This window comes from Staurois parvus, unplaced genomic scaffold, assembly GCF_062004578.1.
Source record: "Staurois parvus isolate SC_StPar_1 unplaced genomic scaffold, SC_StPar_1.0 ptg000948l, whole genome shotgun sequence".
In the NCBI taxonomy this organism is placed as follows: domain Eukaryota; kingdom Metazoa; phylum Chordata; class Amphibia; order Anura; family Ranidae; genus Staurois; species Staurois parvus.
The window spans coordinates 710,013-727,601 of record NW_028318744.1 but is presented as its reverse complement, the minus strand read 5'-3'; the positions used below and the strand labels follow the sequence as shown (position 1 = coordinate 727,601).

At 43.5% G+C, this 17,589-nt stretch overlaps 1 protein-coding gene across 1 annotated transcript in view; it reads right to left on the bottom strand.

Moving 5' to 3' along the window:
• The window catches only part of LOC149441776 (Fc receptor-like protein 2), a 90,447-nt gene that overhangs the window by 61,120 nt on the left and 11,738 nt on the right, over positions 1–17,589 (bottom strand). The window contains exons 7-9 of the mRNA XM_089656903.1: positions 14,210–14,302; positions 11,697–11,885; positions 6,884–7,159 (exon numbers count right to left, since the gene is read on the bottom strand). Coding sequence (XP_089513029.1) covers positions 6,884–7,159; positions 11,697–11,885; positions 14,210–14,302 — 558 coding nt within the window. The remainder of the gene's footprint in view (positions 1–6,883; positions 7,160–11,696; positions 11,886–14,209; positions 14,303–17,589) is intronic.

Sequence of the window (17,589 nt, the reverse complement as noted above, 5' to 3'; positions counted from 1 at the left end):
GGCAAACGGCCACGGAGTAGAGCACCAGCTCCACTGCAGCCTACCACCACGGCCAGTAGTGGTGCCGGTGTGCACGGAGGAAGTAGCAGTCAGCCAGTGAGGAGTAGCGGGGGCAAAGCTTCCTACTCGGCGGTGTGGCAATTTTTCGTCAAGCCGCCCGAGGAAGTAAACGTAGCCGTATGTCGACTATGTGGCCAGAAAGTCAAGCGTGGCCAGGGGGCCCATGTTGGGACTACAGCGTTGCGTCAGCATATGCAGCGTCGCCATTCGGTGGCCTGGGAAAACCGTGATAAAGATACGGCGGTTCTGCCTGCCCCAGCCCAGGGTTCCATTTTGTCATAGGGTGCTGGCAGATTACGGGCCTCCCATTGCTGCTGCCAGGCCTTAATCTGCCATGGGCCCCTGTACCGCCTCTTCATGCTGCTGCCAGGTCCAGAGTGTCTCATGGGTCCCTGTACGGCCTCCCATTGCTGCTGTCTCCATCGCCACACTCTGCCATGTGCCACTTTCAGGTCTCCTCACACTGCTGGTGTGTTACATTTTTTGTCATAGGGTGCTGGCAGATTACGGGCCTCCCATAGCTGCTGCCAGGCCCCTAATCTGCCATGGGCCCCTGTACCGCCTCCTCATGCTGCTGCCAGGTCCAGAGTCTCTCATGGGTCCCTGTACGTCCTCTCATTGCTGCTGTCTCCATCGCCACACTCTGCCATGTGCCACTTTCAGGTCTCCTCACACTGCTGGTGTGTTACATTTTTTGTCATAGGGTGCTGGCAGATTACGGGCCTCCCATAGCTGCTGCCAGGCCCCTAATCTGCCATGGGCCCCTGTACCACCTCCTCATGCTGCTGCCAGGTCCACAGTCTCTCATGGGTCCCTGTACGGCCTCCCATTGCTGCTGTCTCCATCGCCACACTCTGCCATGTGCCACTTTCAGGTCTCCTCACACTGCTGGTGTGTTCCATTTTTTGTCATAGGGTGCTGGCAGATTACGGGCCTCCCATAGCTGCTGCCAGGCCCCTAATCTGCCATGGGCCCCTGTACCGCCTCCTCATGCTGCTGCCAGGTCCAGAGTGTGTCATGGGTCCCTGTACGGCCTCCCATTGCTGCTGTCTCCATCGCCACACTCTGCCATGTGCCACTTTCAGGTCTCCTCACACACTGCTGGTGTGTTCCATTTTTTGTCATAGGGTGCTGGCAGATTATGGGCCTCCCATTGCTGCTGCCAGGCCCGTAATCTGCCATGGGCCCCAGTACCGCCTCCTCATGCTGCTGCCAGGTCCACAGTCTCTCATGGGTCCCTGTACAGCCTCCCATTGCTGCTGTCTCCATCGCCACACTCTGCCATGTGCCACTTTCAGGTCTCCTCACACTGCTGGTGTGTTCCATTTTTTGTCATAGGGTGCTGGCAGATTATGGGCCTCCCATAGCTGCTGCCAGGCCCCTAATCTGCCATGGGCCCCTGTACCGCCTCCTCATGCTGCTGCCAGGTCCAGAGTCTCTCATGGGTCCCTGTACGGCCTTCCATTGCTGCTGTCTCCATCGCCACACTCTGCCATGTGCCACTTTCAGGTCTCCTCACACACTGCTGGTGTGTTCCATTTTTTGTCATAGGGTGCTGGCAGATTACGGGCCTCCCATTGCTGCTGCCAGGCCCATAATCTGCCATGGGCCCCCGTACCGACTCCTCATGCTGCTGCCAGGCCCGTAATCTGTCATGGGCCCCTGTTGTCGCTTGTTGGCATATTCCGCTCGTTCAGATGCTCCTTCTCCTGCTACTCCTCTTCACGGATTCCGTCAGCAGTCTTTCTTGAAATCCGTTTCCAAGAGACAACAGTTTGCGAGCACGCACCCAACGGTGCAGAAGCTGAACGTCCTCCTGTCCAAGTTGCTGCTGCCAGGCTCGTAATCTGTCATGCGCCCCTGTACCGCCTCCTCATGCTGCTGCTAGGTCCAGAGTGTGTCATGGGCCCCCGTACCGACTCCTCATGCTGCTGCCAGGCCCGTAATCTGTCATGGGCCCCTGTACCGCCTCCTCATGCTGCTGCCAGGTCCAGAGTGTGTCATGGGTCCCTGTACGGCCTCCCATTGCTGCTGTCTCCATCGCCACGCTCTGCCATGTGCCACTTTCAGGTCTCCTCACACTGCTGGTGGTTTCCATTTTTGTCATAGGGTGCTGTATGGCCTCCCATTGCTGCTGCCTCCACCGCCACACTGTGGCTCCACACTCTGGTTTTGGCCCCGTGACTGCCCAAATGAGTGAAGTGTGCGGTGATTCTAAGATCGACGGCACTCATCTGCATGTCATACTGACTGACAGTATTATTTCTCTTCCCCAGCAGACTCCAAGGGCATTTAAATTAAAGGTACAGTGTTCTGCACTAATATAAAGGCTCTCTGAAGCCTAGAAACCCTTTTATAAGTTAAATTCGCAGCGAATATATTCGACTCGAATCGAAATTTTTTCACGAATTCGCCGAATCAGTCGAATCGAATTTTTGAATAATTTGCTCATCTCTAATTATAACGAAACAAATTATCCAGATTCAAAAATGAATTTGAATTAAAAAATGAATTTGAAATGGAAACATAATACAATAAATACAGCAAGGTATAAAAGTGAGACAAGATGATGATTCCTACTTAGGCTGGAGAAGGAGAGGAAAGGAGAGGAGAGGAGAGGAGCGGAGAGGAAAGGAAAGGAGAGGAGAGGAAAGGAAAGGAGAGGAGAGGAAAGGAAAGGAAAGGAAAGGAGAGGAGAGGAAAGGAGAGGAAAGGAGAGGAGAGGAAAGGAGAGGAGAGGAAAGGAGAGGAAAAGAAAGGAGAGGAAAGGAGAGGAAAGGAAAGGAGAGGAAAGGAAAGGAAAGGAGAGGAGAGGAGAGGAGAGGAAAGGAGAGGAGAGGAAAGGAGAGGAGAGGAAAGGAGAGGAGAGGAAAGGAGAGAAAAGGAGAGGAAAGGAAAGGAGAAGAAAGGAGAGGAAAGGAAAGGAGAAGAAAGGAGAGGAAAGGAAAGGAGAAGAAAGGAGAGGAAAGGAAAGGAAAGGAAAGGAGAGAAAAGGAGAGGAAAGGAAAGGAGACGAAAGGAAAGGAAAGAAAAGGAGAGGAAAGTTGAGGAAAGGAAAGGAGAGAAAAGGAGAGGAAAGTTGAGGAAAGGAAAGGAGAGGAAAGGAAAGGAGAGAAAAGGAGAGGAAAGGAGAGGAAAGGAAAGGAAAGGAGAGGAGAGGAAAGGCAAGGAGAGGAAAGGAGAGGAAAGGAAAGGAGAGGAAAGGAGAGGACAGAAAAGGAGAGGAAAGGAGAGGAGAGAAAAGGAGAGGAAAGGAAAGGAGAAGAAAGGAGAGAAAAGGAAAGGAAAGGAGAGAAAAGGAGAGGAAAGGAGAGGAAAGGAAAGGAGAGGAAAGGAAAGGAAAGGAGAAGAAAGGAAAGGAAAGGAAAGGAGAGGAAAGGAAAGGAAAGGAGAGGAAAGGAAAGGAGAGAAAAGGAAAGGAGAGAAAGGAAAGGAGAGGAAAGGAAAGGAGAGAAAAGGAAAGGAGAGAAAAGGAGAGGAAAGGAAAGGAGAGGAGAGGAGAGGAGAGGAGAGGAAAGGCAAGTAGAGGAAAGGAGAGGAAAGGAAAATAGAATACACAATAAAAGAATAGTATATATTCTATTCCTTTATTTTCTACTCTATTCTTTTTTATGATTTTCTATTCTTGCTTTTTTTATTCTTTTCTTTTCTATTCTATTTGATTTCTTATTATTCTATTCCATTTGATTCGATTCTATTTAACAGTCTAAGTAGGTATCATCACCTTTTTCATTTTTATACCTTACTGTATTGCAATATGTTTCCATTACAAATGCAAATTAATTTTCGAATTTGAATTTGATTTGTAAATAATGAGTACACAAAACAAATCTGTATATATGAAATGAATTCTGAAAATAATTAATTCTAACATACCGAATATAACGAAACTAATTTATTAACTTAACGAACGAATCCAAACCTAAACAAAATTTTTCTGTTGTGTGCATCTCTACTTACTTGAGTGATCTCTTCTTTTCATGTCTAGTAAAAAGGTTGTCACCAGGACAGGAAGCAAGGAAAATCTCTTTAACCCCTCGCCTACAGGACACTTACACCCCTTCCTGTCCAGGCCAATTTCCAGCTTTCAGCGCTGTCACACTTTGAATGACAAATGCGCGGTCATGCAACACTGTACCCATATGAAATTTTATCATTTTTTTGAGACAGATAGAGCTTTATTTTGGTGGTATTTAATCACCTCGGGGATTTTTATTTTTTCTTAAACAAACCAAAAACCACTGAAAATTAAATAATACTTTTTTGCTTAGTTTTTGTTATACAATTTTGTAAATAAGTGATTTTTCTCCTTCACTGATGTGTGTTATTGAGGTTGCAGTGATGGGCACTGATAGGCTGCACTGATGGACACTGATAGGTGGCACTGATGAGCACTGATGAGGAGGCACTGGTAGGTTGCACTGATGGGCATTGACAGGCATCACTGATGGGCACTGAAAGGCAGCACTGATACAGTACACTGATATATGGCACTGATAGGCAGCACTGACTGGCACTGATAGGCGGCACTAATAGGTGGCACTGACTGGCACTGATAGGTGGCACTGATGCGCACTGATAGGTGACACTGACTGGCACTGATAGGTGGCACTGATTGGCAGCACTGATAGGTGGCACTGATTGGCATTGATAGATGGCACTGACTGGCACTGATAGGTGACATTGAAAGGCAGCTCAGATGGGCACTGATATGTGGCATTGATGTGGCACTGATGGGCACTGGCACGTGGCACTGATGAGCACTGACTGCTGGCACTGATGGGCACTGACAGGTGGCACTTCTGGGGTCACACTGATCATCACACTGATCATCAGTGCCCTGATGATCAGTGTACATGTCCCCTCCGCGGAAAGCCGATTACTGGCTCTCCTCTCCTCTGTCAGCGTTACAGCTCGAGAGGAGAGAAATGCAGAAAACCGGCATTTCCGTGTTTACATGTGATCAGCTGTGATTGGACACAGCTGATCACATGACCGAGCCGACATCTTCGGCTCTTTCCGTTATCCGCTGTGTCCGAGGGACACAGCGCACCGGTGATCGCCGCTGCGGTTCGCTTCCTGAGCCGCGCATGCGCAGTGAGAATGGCAGGATGTCATATGACGTCCTATCAGAACGAGAGAACCGCCTTGCGCCCGTCATTGTACTATATGGCGCGCGGAAGGTGGTTAATAGCAAAACAAATGGAATTAAATACACTCAAAAATCTCTGGTATTTGATTGCCTGTGTGCTTTTTATTTTTTGCGCTATAAACAAAAAAAGACCAACAATTTTGAAAAAAAAAAAACAATATATTTGACTTTTTGCTATTAACCATTAGCCGCCCGGCCAATGGCTGTTTGGCGGCTTCAAAAGTGCTGCTGTACTCCGGGTGCACGCCATTTGGCATGCTCCCGCACATGCGCAGTTTGCGCTAATGCAGGGCGGCGCAGCAGTACGATCTGTCACCGGCCGTGCACCTCGGACACGGCCGATGACAGATCCGAGTACCGGCTCCCGTTGCTGGTACCATGTGACCTGCTGTGACCAATCACAGCAGGTCACATGACAGCTGTATACAATGGATGGCTTCATTCATGATGCCATCCATTGTATACTAGTGCCTAGCTGTGAATGGTCACAGCTAATCACATGCACATGTCATGTGATTAGCTGTGACCAAATCACAGCTAAGCACAAAAAAAAAAAAAAACTGAATGAATCGATTTCATTCAGGTAAATGCTTGCTTATAGCAAATTAATTCTTTGCTATAAGCAAATTGTGTAAAAAAAAAAAAAATATATAGATCACTTCCCCAAAGTAGTACAATGTTACTATGGTAACATTGTACTACTTTGGTCATAGTAAAATATGAAAAAAAAATCTTAAAAAAAATGTAATAAAAAATTAAATATAATAAAAAAATTAAAAAAAATTAAAAAAATATATATATATATATATTTTTTTTCATACTGTCACCAGTCAGTGTCCCTGTTCACCGCCATGCCAGTTATATGATGACGCTGTACTGCACTGGTGACAGTATGTAAAAAAAAAATAGTGAAAAGAATTTTTTTAATTTTTTCATTTTCCGAAAAATTATGACAAAAAAATACAACTTCAAAAAACTCGCCATGCCTCTTATGAAGTACGTCGGGCTGTCTACTCTGCAAAAAGGGGTCATTTGGGGATATCTGTACTATTCTGACATTCTTGGACCTCAAGAAATTAGATTGGCTGTCAGTACTTCAGGATTGATCAATATTCAGATCTATACCATAGTTTGTGAACTCTATAACTTTCCTAAAAACTAAATAATACATCCTAATTTGGGTTATTTTCACCAAAGACATGTAGCAGAATACATCTCGGCCTAAATTTATGAAGAACAATTATTTATTTGTAAACTTTTATAACAGAAACAAAGAAAAATGTGTTTTTTTTTCAAAATTTTTGTCTTTTTTTGTTAATTTAGCAAAAAATAAAAACCCCAGCGGTGATTAAATACCACCAAAAGAAAGCTCTAGTTGTGTGAAGAAAATGATAAAATTTTAGTTTGGGTACAATGTTGTATGACCGCGCAATTGTCATTCAAAGTGTGAGAGCGCTGAAACCTGAAAAATGGCCTGGGCAGGAAGGTGTAAAATTGCCCGGTATTGAAACGGTTAAACATGTCCAGTAAAAAAAAAAAAAATTAACAATCAGATTTCGTCATAAATTTAGGCCAAAATGTATTCTGCTCCATGTCTCTACTAAAAAAAAATCCCAATACGTGTAAATTACAGTATATAAGTTTTTCATAACTGATGGTGAAACAATTTACCTTTTATCTGGACAAAGACATCCTCACTCTTCTTAGAAATGTTGGTTGCAGACCTCACTTCACAGGAATAATTCCCAGAATCCTCCAGCTGAGGTGATTGGACACTATATTGATCAGATAAACTGAATTCCTGAACATTCTGTCCATCTCTGTAGAACGCAAACTGAAGATCTATCTGGCTGAGCGGACTGAGACTTGTGTTACACATCAGGGTCATGGTGTCATCTTCAACGACTTTGATGGTGCTTACATTTAGCACTGGGGTGAAAAACAGCTCTAAAAAAAATAAATGATTGACAAATCTTATTTTCCAGCAGGTCTGAGTGGCAACATTTTGTGACATTTTGGAGAAATTTGCCTCCAATTAACCACTTGCCCTCCAGAGGATTTACCCCCCTTAATGACCACGCCTCTTTTTGCTACTCGGCGCTGCACTAATTCAACTGATAATTGCGCGGTCATGCAATGCTGCACCCAAACAAAATTTACGTCCTTTTTTTCACACAAATAGAACTTTCTTTCGGTTGTATTTGATCACCTGTACAGTTTTTATTTTTCACGCTATAAACAAAAAAAGGCCAAAAATTTTGAAGAAAAACAATATTTTTTACTTTCAGCTATAAAAAATATATAGTAAATAGAGATGAGCGAATCGAACCTGGCGAAGTGGAATTCGTTTCGAATATCAGGAAAAATTCGATTTGCATCGAATCCGAATTTTAGCAAACTTCGGGTGCACGAATCGAATTTTCCCCGATCAGCCGGCAAAAGTGTCACTGCAGAGAGCTCCGCTATTTCTGACAGTTCTGACAGTTCATTTACAGCGGTTGAAACATTGTATCTATTTGTTTCCATTTAGGATACAGATGTTTTTATTCGGAAATAAATAGATACAATGTTTCAACCGCTGTAAATGTGAAGGAACTGTCAGAGAACTGTCAGAAATAGCGGAGCTCTCTGCAGATACACTTTTTGCTGTACTTTAATTCTTCTTCTTTTCATTCTTCTTCTTCTTTTCATTCTTATTCTTCTTCTTCTTTTCATTCTTCTTTTCATTCTTCTTCTTTTCATTCTTCTTTTCATTCTTCTTCTTTTCATTCTTCTTCTTCTTCTTTTCATTCTTCTTTTCATTCTTCTTCTTTTCATTCTTCTTCTTCTTCTTTTCATTCTTCTTTTCATTCTTCTTCTTCTTTTCATTCTTCTTCTTCTTCTTTTCATTCTTCTTTTCATTCTTCTTCTTCTTCTTCTTTTCATTCTTCTTCTTCTTTTCATTCTTCTTCTGCTTTTCATTCTTCTTTTCATTCTTCTTCTTCTTCTTCTTTTCATTCTTCTTCTTCTTTTCATTCTTCTTTTCATTCTTCTTCTTCTTCTTTTCATTCTTCTTCTTCTTCTTTTCATTCTTCTTTTCATTCTTCTTCTTCTTCTTTTCATTCTTCTTCTTTTCATTCTTCTTTTCATTCTTCTTCTTCTTCTTTTCATTCTTCTTCTTCTTCTTTTCATTCTTCTTCTTCTTTTCATTCTTCTTCTTCTTTTCATTCTTCTTTTCATTCTTCTTCTTCTTCTTTTCATTCTTCTTCTTCTTCTTTTCATTCTTCTTCTTCTTCTTTTCATTCTTCTTTTCATTCTTCTTCTTTTCATTCTTCTTCTTTTCATTCTTCTTTTCATTCTTCTTCTTTTCATTCTTCTTTTCATTCTTCTTCTTTTCATTCTTCTTTTCATTCTTCTTCTTTTCATTCTTCTTCTTCTTCTTTTCATTCTTCTTCTTCTTCTTCTTTTCATTCTTCTTTTCATTCTTCTTCTTCTTTTCATTCTTCTTCTTTTCATTCTTCTTTTCATTCTTCTTCTTTTCATTCTTCTTCTTCTTTTCATTCTTCTTTTCATTCTTCTTCTTCTTCTTTTCATTCTTCTTCTTCTTCTTTTCATTCTTCTTTTCATTCTTCTTCTTCTTTTCATTCTTCTTTTCATTCTTCTTTTCATTCTTCTTCTTCTTCTTCTTTTCATTCTTCTTCTTATTCTTTTCATTCTTCTTTTCATTCCTCTTCTTCTTCTTTTCATTCTTCTTCTTTTCATTCTTCTTTTCATTCTTCTTCTTCTTCTTTTCATTCTTCTTCTTCTTCTTTTCATTCTTCTTCTTCTTCTTCTTTTCATTCTTCTTCTTCTTCTTCTTTTCATTCTTCTTCTTCTTCTTTTCATTCTTCTTTTCATTCCTCTTCTTCTTCTTTTCATTCTTCTTCTTTTCATTCTTCTTTTCATTCTTCTTCTTCTTCTTTTCATTCTTCTTCTTCTTTTCATTCTTCTTCTTCTTCTTTTCATTCTTCTTCTTCTTCTTCTTTTCATTCTTCTTCTTCTTTTCATTCTTCTTTTCACTCTTCTCATTCTTCTTTTCATTCTTCTTTTCATTCTTCTTCTCATTCTTCTTTTCATTCTTCTTCTTCTTCTTTTCATTCTTCTTTTCATTCTTCTTCTTTTCATTCATTCTTCTTCTTTTCATTCTTCTTCTTCTTCTTTTCATTCTTCTTCTTCTTCTTTTCATTCTTCTTCTGCTTTTCATTCTTCTTCTTCTGCTTTTCATTCTTCTTTTCATTCTTCTTCTTCTTCTTTTCATTCTTCTTCTTCTTCTTTTCATTCTTCTTTTCATTCTTCTTCTTCTTCTTCTTCGTCGTGCCCCGTGACTGCCCAAATGAGTGAAGTGTGCGGTGATTCTAAGATCGACGGCACTCATCTGCATGTCATACTGACTGACAGTATTATTTCTCTTCCCCAGCAGACTCCAAGGGCATTTAAATTAAAGGTACAGTGTTCTGCACTAATATAAAGGCTCTCTGAAGCCTAGAAACCCTTTAAATAAGTTAAATTTGCGGCGAATAAATTTGCATCGAATCGAATTTCTCCCGCAAATTCGGCGAATCAGCCGAATCGAATTTTTGAATAATTCGCTCATCTCTAATAGTAAACTCAAAGTTGGTTATAAATTTAGGCCAAAATGTATTCTGCTCCATGTTTTTGGTAAAAAAAATCCCAATAAGTGTATATTGATTGCTTTGTGTGGAAGTTATAGCGTCTACAAACTATGGTATAAATACTGCAATTTACGCCATTTTTCTGCTATACGGCGCTGCGCTAGTTTAACGGACAATTGCACGGTCATGCAATACGGTACATAAATGAAATTTACATCCTTTTTTTCCCACAAATTGAGATTTCTTTCGGTGGTATTTGATCGCCTGTGCGGTTTTTATTTTTTGCGCTATAAAAAAAAAGGCTGACAATTTTGAGGAAAAAAAAACAATATTTTGGACTTTTTGCCATAAAACATGTCCAGTAAAAAAAAAATTTAAAAATCAAATTTAGTCATAAATTTCTGCCAAAATGCATTCTGCGACATGTCTTTGCTAAAAAAAAAACCCAATACGTGTAAATTAATTGGTGTACGTGAAAGTTATAGCGTTTACAAATGGCGGGAAAGATACTGGGATGTTTAGTTTTTTTTATAATAATAATGGCGGCGATCAGCGACTTATGGCGGGACTGCGGCGGACATTCTGACATTGGGGGGTACTGACTTGGGGTCACTGACATCCCCAGTGACACCAATACAGTGATCAGTGCAAAAAAAAAAAACACTGACACTGTACTAATGGCACTGGGGAGGAAGGGGTTAACTTTATTATTCAGGGAAAGGGTTAACTGTGTGAGGGGAGTGTTTTACTAGGGGGCGGGGGTGTGTACTGCACTGGACACCGCTGATCGGGAGAGAGAAACTCTTCTGTCCCGATCAGCGTGTCCTGGAGCTGTCAGGGAACTGAGAGAAAGCACAGCTACTGCAGCCCTGCTCTCTGTCAGCGATTGCCGCCGATCGCCAGAACATAGCCGGTAACGACAGGCTGTGACCCGGCGACTGACATCCGCGGCTGTGATCGGCGGGACAGGTAGGGCGGCGGCGCGCCTCGAGCGCGCCCCCTACCTGTTTACAAAACACACGTTTTAAAACGTGGTTTTGCCCAGCCCGTCCGCCCTGCCGCCATATTTATACAGTGGCTGGGCGGCATGTGGTTAATAACAGTGAATGTTGCCAAACCTGTCCCAAAATTTTGACGAAGGCAATATCGGTTTTGGAGCCAATTTGAGGGATCGAATTTCAAAGAAATGGCACAAAATTATGCTAATCATCTCTATAAATTGCAAGTAGATTCAAGGGTAAGTACTAGGTCTCATAAAAGTTTGTGGAGCACTAATGTGCAGGCGTAGCCAGGACTGTAAAGACTTGCACCACTGGATGTAAAAAGTGGAACTGTTGCTGTCGGATCAAGCTACCTAGAGTATGTATCTTTGGGGGAAGGGTGGACTAGGTTAGGTCAGGAGTAGGGGCACAAAAAGAGGAATGCACCTTGCTTTAAAGTGCACTCATCCTTTAAATAGCATCTTCAGGATACAATTGTAACAGATGGGTGCATGGCCGGATCTAGGGGGGTGCTGGGGTGGGATATGAACCCCCAGATTTTAGTTGTGCAGCCCCCAAAGCCAACCTTAACCTGCCACTATATTACTCTGAATGCCACCATACTGCCCTGTGTGTTATGTGGGAGAAGGAGCTGTGCCCCTGTCTTTTGCCCTGCCAGCATTGACCCCTGTCCTTTCCCCGTTGACCTCTGATCCTCTGCCCCCCTGACATTTTTTACTGCACCCCCACATCAGAAAGGCTAGATATGGCCCTGGTTGGATGACATTATACAGATATAATTCTGCATAAAATACCTTTTACCTTCAAGCTGGTGGTACATTTGTTATCTGTTCAGGAATAAATCATATTCACCTTTTATCGTAATATGGGTGAAATGACTACTCTTCCTCACTTTGCCATTTGAAGATCTCACATCACACGAATAATTCCCAGAATCCTCCAGCTGGGAACTTTGAACTCCATATTGATCAGTTGAACTGAATTCCTGAACATTTCGTCCATCTCTGTAGAAAGCGAACTGCAGTTCTGTCCTCTGCTTGAAGGTCCCGAATCTTGTGATACATATCAGGAGCATACAATCTCCTTCTATCTTTGGATATTGGGTTGCTCTGATTCTTGGATTTATGAACAGTTCTGCAGAGAGGGAAATCCAGGAGAAAAAATAGAAATGCTTTTCAATGTAGAAATACAACAGGTGAGCTACCACCATGCTATGGAACTCCTAACCCATATTGAGGTGACCATCCAGAGCAACAAGGGTTTATTAGTGTTATAGCTTAGATTAGAGGTTTTGTTAACTTTGTATTAGGCTTGGGGTTTCAATTCTTTGCGGATAACATGCTGAGGTTAAATGTTAATGCCTTAATGGAGAAGGTGGCTGGTACAATGGCTACATTAGAAAATGGTTGACTTCTGGAGCCATCAGTTGACTCCTGGAGATGAGAACAATTGCATCCCCATTTTCTTGTCTTCTACAAATATTTTTCTTTGCATATATTGCTGTGCAGTACTATTGGATTGCTATGATTCTTGGATTTACGAACAGTTCTGCAGAGAGGGAAATCCAGGAGAAAAAATATAAATGCTTTTCAATGTAGAAATATAACAGGTGAGCTACCACCATGCTATGGAACTCCTAACCCATATTGAGGTGACCATCCAGAGCAACAAGGGTTTATTGGTGTTATAGCTTAGATTAGAGGTTTTGTTAACTTTGTATTAGGCTTGGGGTTTCAATTATTTAAGGATAACATGCTGAGGTTAAATGTTAATGCCTTAATGAAGAAGGTGGCTGGTACGATGGCTACATTAGAAAATGGTTGACTCCTGGAGCTATCAGTTGACTCCTGGAGTTGAGAACAATTGCATCCCCATTTTCTTGTCTTCTACAAATATTTTTCTTTGCATATATTGCTGTCTAGTACTGAAATCCACAATGGGACTACCTGTAGGGACCCTGCCCAAAGCAGGAGTATCCTTGTTTTAGTACTGTTGGGCTGTTGTCTACTTAGACTTGAATTGATAGTTCTACTTTCTTTGGGTTTTTCTTAAGACCACTGTTATTGTTTGATTTTTGCCTGCTGTTGAGGATCCCTGGCAATAGTGTAAGCCGATCCAATAATCCGAGTTCTAAACATTTATATCTCCCTTGCCAACTATTAAGTGACATATTACAAGTTATGCATGCTGGGAGAGAGTATAATTATTCAGGAGTGACCTTGGAAAGCTCTGTTACCTCCCAGGCCCTGCCTAGAGAGGTTGTGTTGCTGTGTGTTCCTGTCCTTCCAGACCTGCTGCTGGGAGAGGGTGTGCTGTGCTACAGAGATACCCATGCCTGGGGTCTACAGCTTCCTGATGTCCTGCAGAGAAGTTGGAACAGGAAGGTGATTGTTTTGATTGGTGCACTATGAGTTAAGACTTTGCTGAAGAAGAATGTCCTGGATATCTGGGGAGAAGCTACTGCCGGTGGACATTGCAGGAAGTTCTGATGGCTCATCCAAGGGGTGCGTGTAACTGCCCTACAGTCTGAATAGTACAAAGCTCTGGTTTCAATTAAAGTTCCTTTTTATGATTTGACCATATGTAGAAAGTCAGAGTCAGCATTTCTTGTCCTTTGGGTATCATGCGCCCTAATCACTCTCTCCCCGAATTTATTTGGTCATATAATAAACCCTGTTGAACTGTCTTAAAGTGACTGGCCCCCAATTTCCTCATACCCCACACGAGTCAAGGACCCAACCCTAATGTGGTCAGCACACAAAGCCATTTCAGGGTCCCCAAAAGCCTCCAAGGGATGAGGGGGTGCTACATACCAAGAGGTTTGTCCATCTGTTGGTTTTTTAGGGGCTATTACAGCTGAGATTGGGCATCATCACCAAGTATGGAGTTAGAAGATGACTCATAAATTCATTATTAAATGCTGATCCTCACAAACCTGAGTCTTCTGATTTAGGTTTGAAATATGTTACCTAATCCTTTGGCTGGTCCTGGTTGACTCACCGTTTATTCTCAACCCAAGAGGTTTGTTTATTTGCTGGCTTTTAGGGATTACTGTAGTTCTAAATGGATGTTATTACTAAAACATTTTGGAGCAAGATGATGGTTCATCCTTACAAACCCGAGTATTCTGGTTTAAAAAATGTTACTCAATCCTTTGGTTGGTATGACTGACTCACCATGTATCTCAACCAATATCTCCTGACTCCTCTTCTTTACAGTGTTGGCTGCAGTTGCCGCTTCACAGGAATATTTCCCAGAGTTCTTCACCTGAGCAGATTGAACTCCGTACTGATTATACGAAGAGAATTCTTTGATATTCCATCCATCTTTGTGAAAAGAAAATTTCAGTTCTGTCCTCGGTCTGAGAGGACTGAGACTGGTGTCACATGTCAGGGTCATCTCATCACCTTCTACCAATGGATACGGGGTCACTTTTATCTCTGGAATTTCAAATATCTCTAAAAAGTAATCACAGTGTGAAGTTAAGTGAAAAACAAAAAAAAATTAAACTTAACCTAAACAAATAATAATAATTAATAAATAAACAAATTATATATATATATATGTTTATATTATTAATATTATTATTATACGGTATTTATATAGCGCCAAAGGGTATGCTCAGCGCTGTACAGTATCAAGGGGGACAGAACATGATACAAGACAGTAACAATACAATACACAAGGGGTTCGAGGGCCCTGCTCTTTCGAGCTTATAATCTAGGAGGGAGGGGAAGGTGATACAGGAGGAGATGGCTGTGGGGGATGGAGTGGTGGGAGGAGTGGAAGAGGTTGTTAGGTGAGGTCAGGTGTTAGGAAAGGTTGGGGTAGGCTTCCCTGAAGAGGAGGGTTTTCAGGGTGCGCCTGAAGGTGAGGAGGGTGGGTGACAGTCTGATGGATTGGGGTAAGGAGTTCCAGAGAATGGGGGAAGTCCTAGAGAAGTCCTGCAATCGGGCGTGGGAGGAGGAGACCAGGGAGCTAGAGAGTAGGAGGTCCTGTGAGGAGCGGAGGGCACGGGTAGGGTAGTATTTGGGTATCAGGTCAGTTATGTAGTTTGGAGCGGCATTGTGAATGGCTTTGTAGGTCAGAGTTAGCAGTTTGAATTTGATGCGTTGGGCAATCGGGAGCCAGTGAAGGGATTGGCAGAGGGGGGGAGGCAGATGGGGAGCAGTTGGTGAGGTGGATGAGTCTAGCCGCTGAGTTTAGGATCGACTGGAGTGGGGATAGCATTCGTTTGGGTAGGCCAGTGAGAAGGGAGTTGCAGTAGTCCAGGCGTGAGATGATGAGGGAGTGTACGAGTTGTTTGGTGGTGTCTGGGGTGAGGAATGTGTGTATCTTGGAGATGTTGCGGAGGTGGAGCCTGCAAGATCTAGATAGCAGTTGGATGTGGGGTAGGAAGGAGAGGTGGGAGTCCAGGGTGACACCCAGGACTTTGGCGTGTGGGAGAGATGGTGGCGTTGTTAGTAGTGATGGAGAGGATGGGGGGGCGCGGGGTGGGGGGAAAACCAGGAGCTCGGTTTGGGATAGGTTAAGTTTGAGGAAATGGAGCGACATCCAGTCTGATATGTCGTTTAGGAGGTGGGCGATGCGGGCAGAGAGTGAGGGGGTGAGGTGGGGGGTGGAGAGGTAAATTTGGGTGTCGTTGGCATAGAGGTGGTAATTGAAGCCATGGGAGTGAATAAGTTTGCCAAGGGAGGAGGTATAGATGGAGGAGAGGAGGGGCCCGAGGACAGAGCCTTGGGGGACCCCGACAGAGAGGGGGAGGGAGGGAGAGGTGGTAGTGTTGTAGGTGCCGCTGAAGGAGCATTGGGAAAGGTAGGAGGAGAACCAGGAGAGAGCAGCGTCCCTGATGCCGAAGGAGTGCAGTTTGGCAAGGAGGAGAGGGTGGTCAACAGTGTCGAAGGCCGCGGAGAGGTCGAGGAGCAGGAGGATAGAATAGTGGCCAATGGCTTTGGCGGTTAGCAGGTCGTTGGTGATTTTAAGTAGGGCGGTTTTGGTGGAGTTCAGGGGACGGAAGCCAGACTGTAGGGGGTCAAGGAGGTTGTTATCAGTGAGGTGGGCGCTTAGGCGATTGTAGGCCAGGAGCTTGGAGGTGAAAGGCAGCAGGGAGATGGGTCTAAGGTTGTTAAGGTTAGTGGGGTCGAGGGAGGGTTTTTTGAGTATGGGGGTGATGTGTGCGTGCTTTAGAGGGGAGGGGAGGGGAAGGTGCCGGTGGAGAGGGAGAGATTGAAGATGTGGGTGAGGGGGCGAATGATGGAGGGGGGGGTGACTGGAGGAGCTGTGAGGGGATAGGGTCCAGGGGGCAGGTGGTGAGGCGGGCTTCAGTGAAGGCCTTAGAAACCTCCTCAAGGGTAGTTGGGCTTAAGGAGTAGAGTGTAGGGGAGGTGATGGCGTGCGGGGCATTAGGTATAGTGGGGGGTAGTGAGGCTATGAGGTCGGGGGAGGGGAGGGTTGAGGGGTTGGAGGAGAGTGGGAGGCTGGGTGGAGAGGTGGATTGTGATATATATATATATATATATATATATTGAAGCCCACCATCCCCATGTACACAAAAATGATTGTACTGAAAGCAAAAGTTTTAGGGCTATCATTTGTGATTAACTCTAAACAATTAACCTGCGTTGGGTATTAAAATGCTGTTTATAGACAATTTTGGGTACCAAAAATGTCACCATTCACAGGTGCAGGGTTAAAGCTTGACATGTTTGATATGTATTTACCCCATCTATTATATTTTTCCCAACATTTTATAATACATTGTGCAAATGTGCACTGAAATGAGCCTAATGTTATCAAAAATATAGGTTTGATAAACTGTTGGGTTAATATAGAGTGACATAAAAAAATCGCAACTACCACCATTGTATTTTTCAGGGTCTGCTTTCAGAAAATATATAATATTTAAAGTGATATTAAACCTTCCCTTTTTTTAATTAAAATAACAAACATGTCTATACTTTGTCTGTGCAATGCTTTTGCACAGAGCTTCCCCGACCCTTCTCTTCTAGGGTCCCTGCCGGTGCTCTAGGCTCCTCTTTGGCAGGTGCCCCCCACGGAAAATCGCTTTCCATGAGGGCACCCATATGGACTTGCTCCCGAGCCACCCTGTCTGTGTCCATTGACAAAGAGCGGGCAGCTCTGAATGCATAGAATGCATTTAGGTGAAAAACCTTAAGGCTTTAGAACCACTTTTAGGAGTTTAACTAATGTCCAGGCCTATGTGCAAAACATTTTTGAAGCAGCAGCAAAAGATTTGATAAACCTTTTGGCTATATGAACCTGTTCCCACTGGCTGTATGAATATATGTGGCATCTGGGTGGGTGGGCGGGTGGGCTTTAACACCGAGCCACTGCACATACACTATATTGCCAAAAGTATTGGGGTGCCTGCCTTTCCACGCACATGAATTTTATTGGCATCCCAGTCTTAGTCCGTAGGGTTCAACATTGAGTTGGTTCCGCCCTTTGCAGCTATAACAGCTTCAACTCTTCTGGGAAGGCCGTCCACAAGGTTTAGGAGGGTGTCTATGGGAAGGTTGGACCATTTTTCCAGAAGCACATTTGTCAGTTCAGGCACTGATGTCGGGGGAGGAGGCCTGGTTAGTAGTCTCCACTCTAATTCATCCCAAAGGTGTTCTATGGGGTTGAGGTCAGGACTCTGTGCAGGCCAGTCAAGTTCCTCCACCCCAAACTGGCTCCTCCATGTCTTTATGGACCTTGCTTTGTGCACTGGTGCGCAGTCATG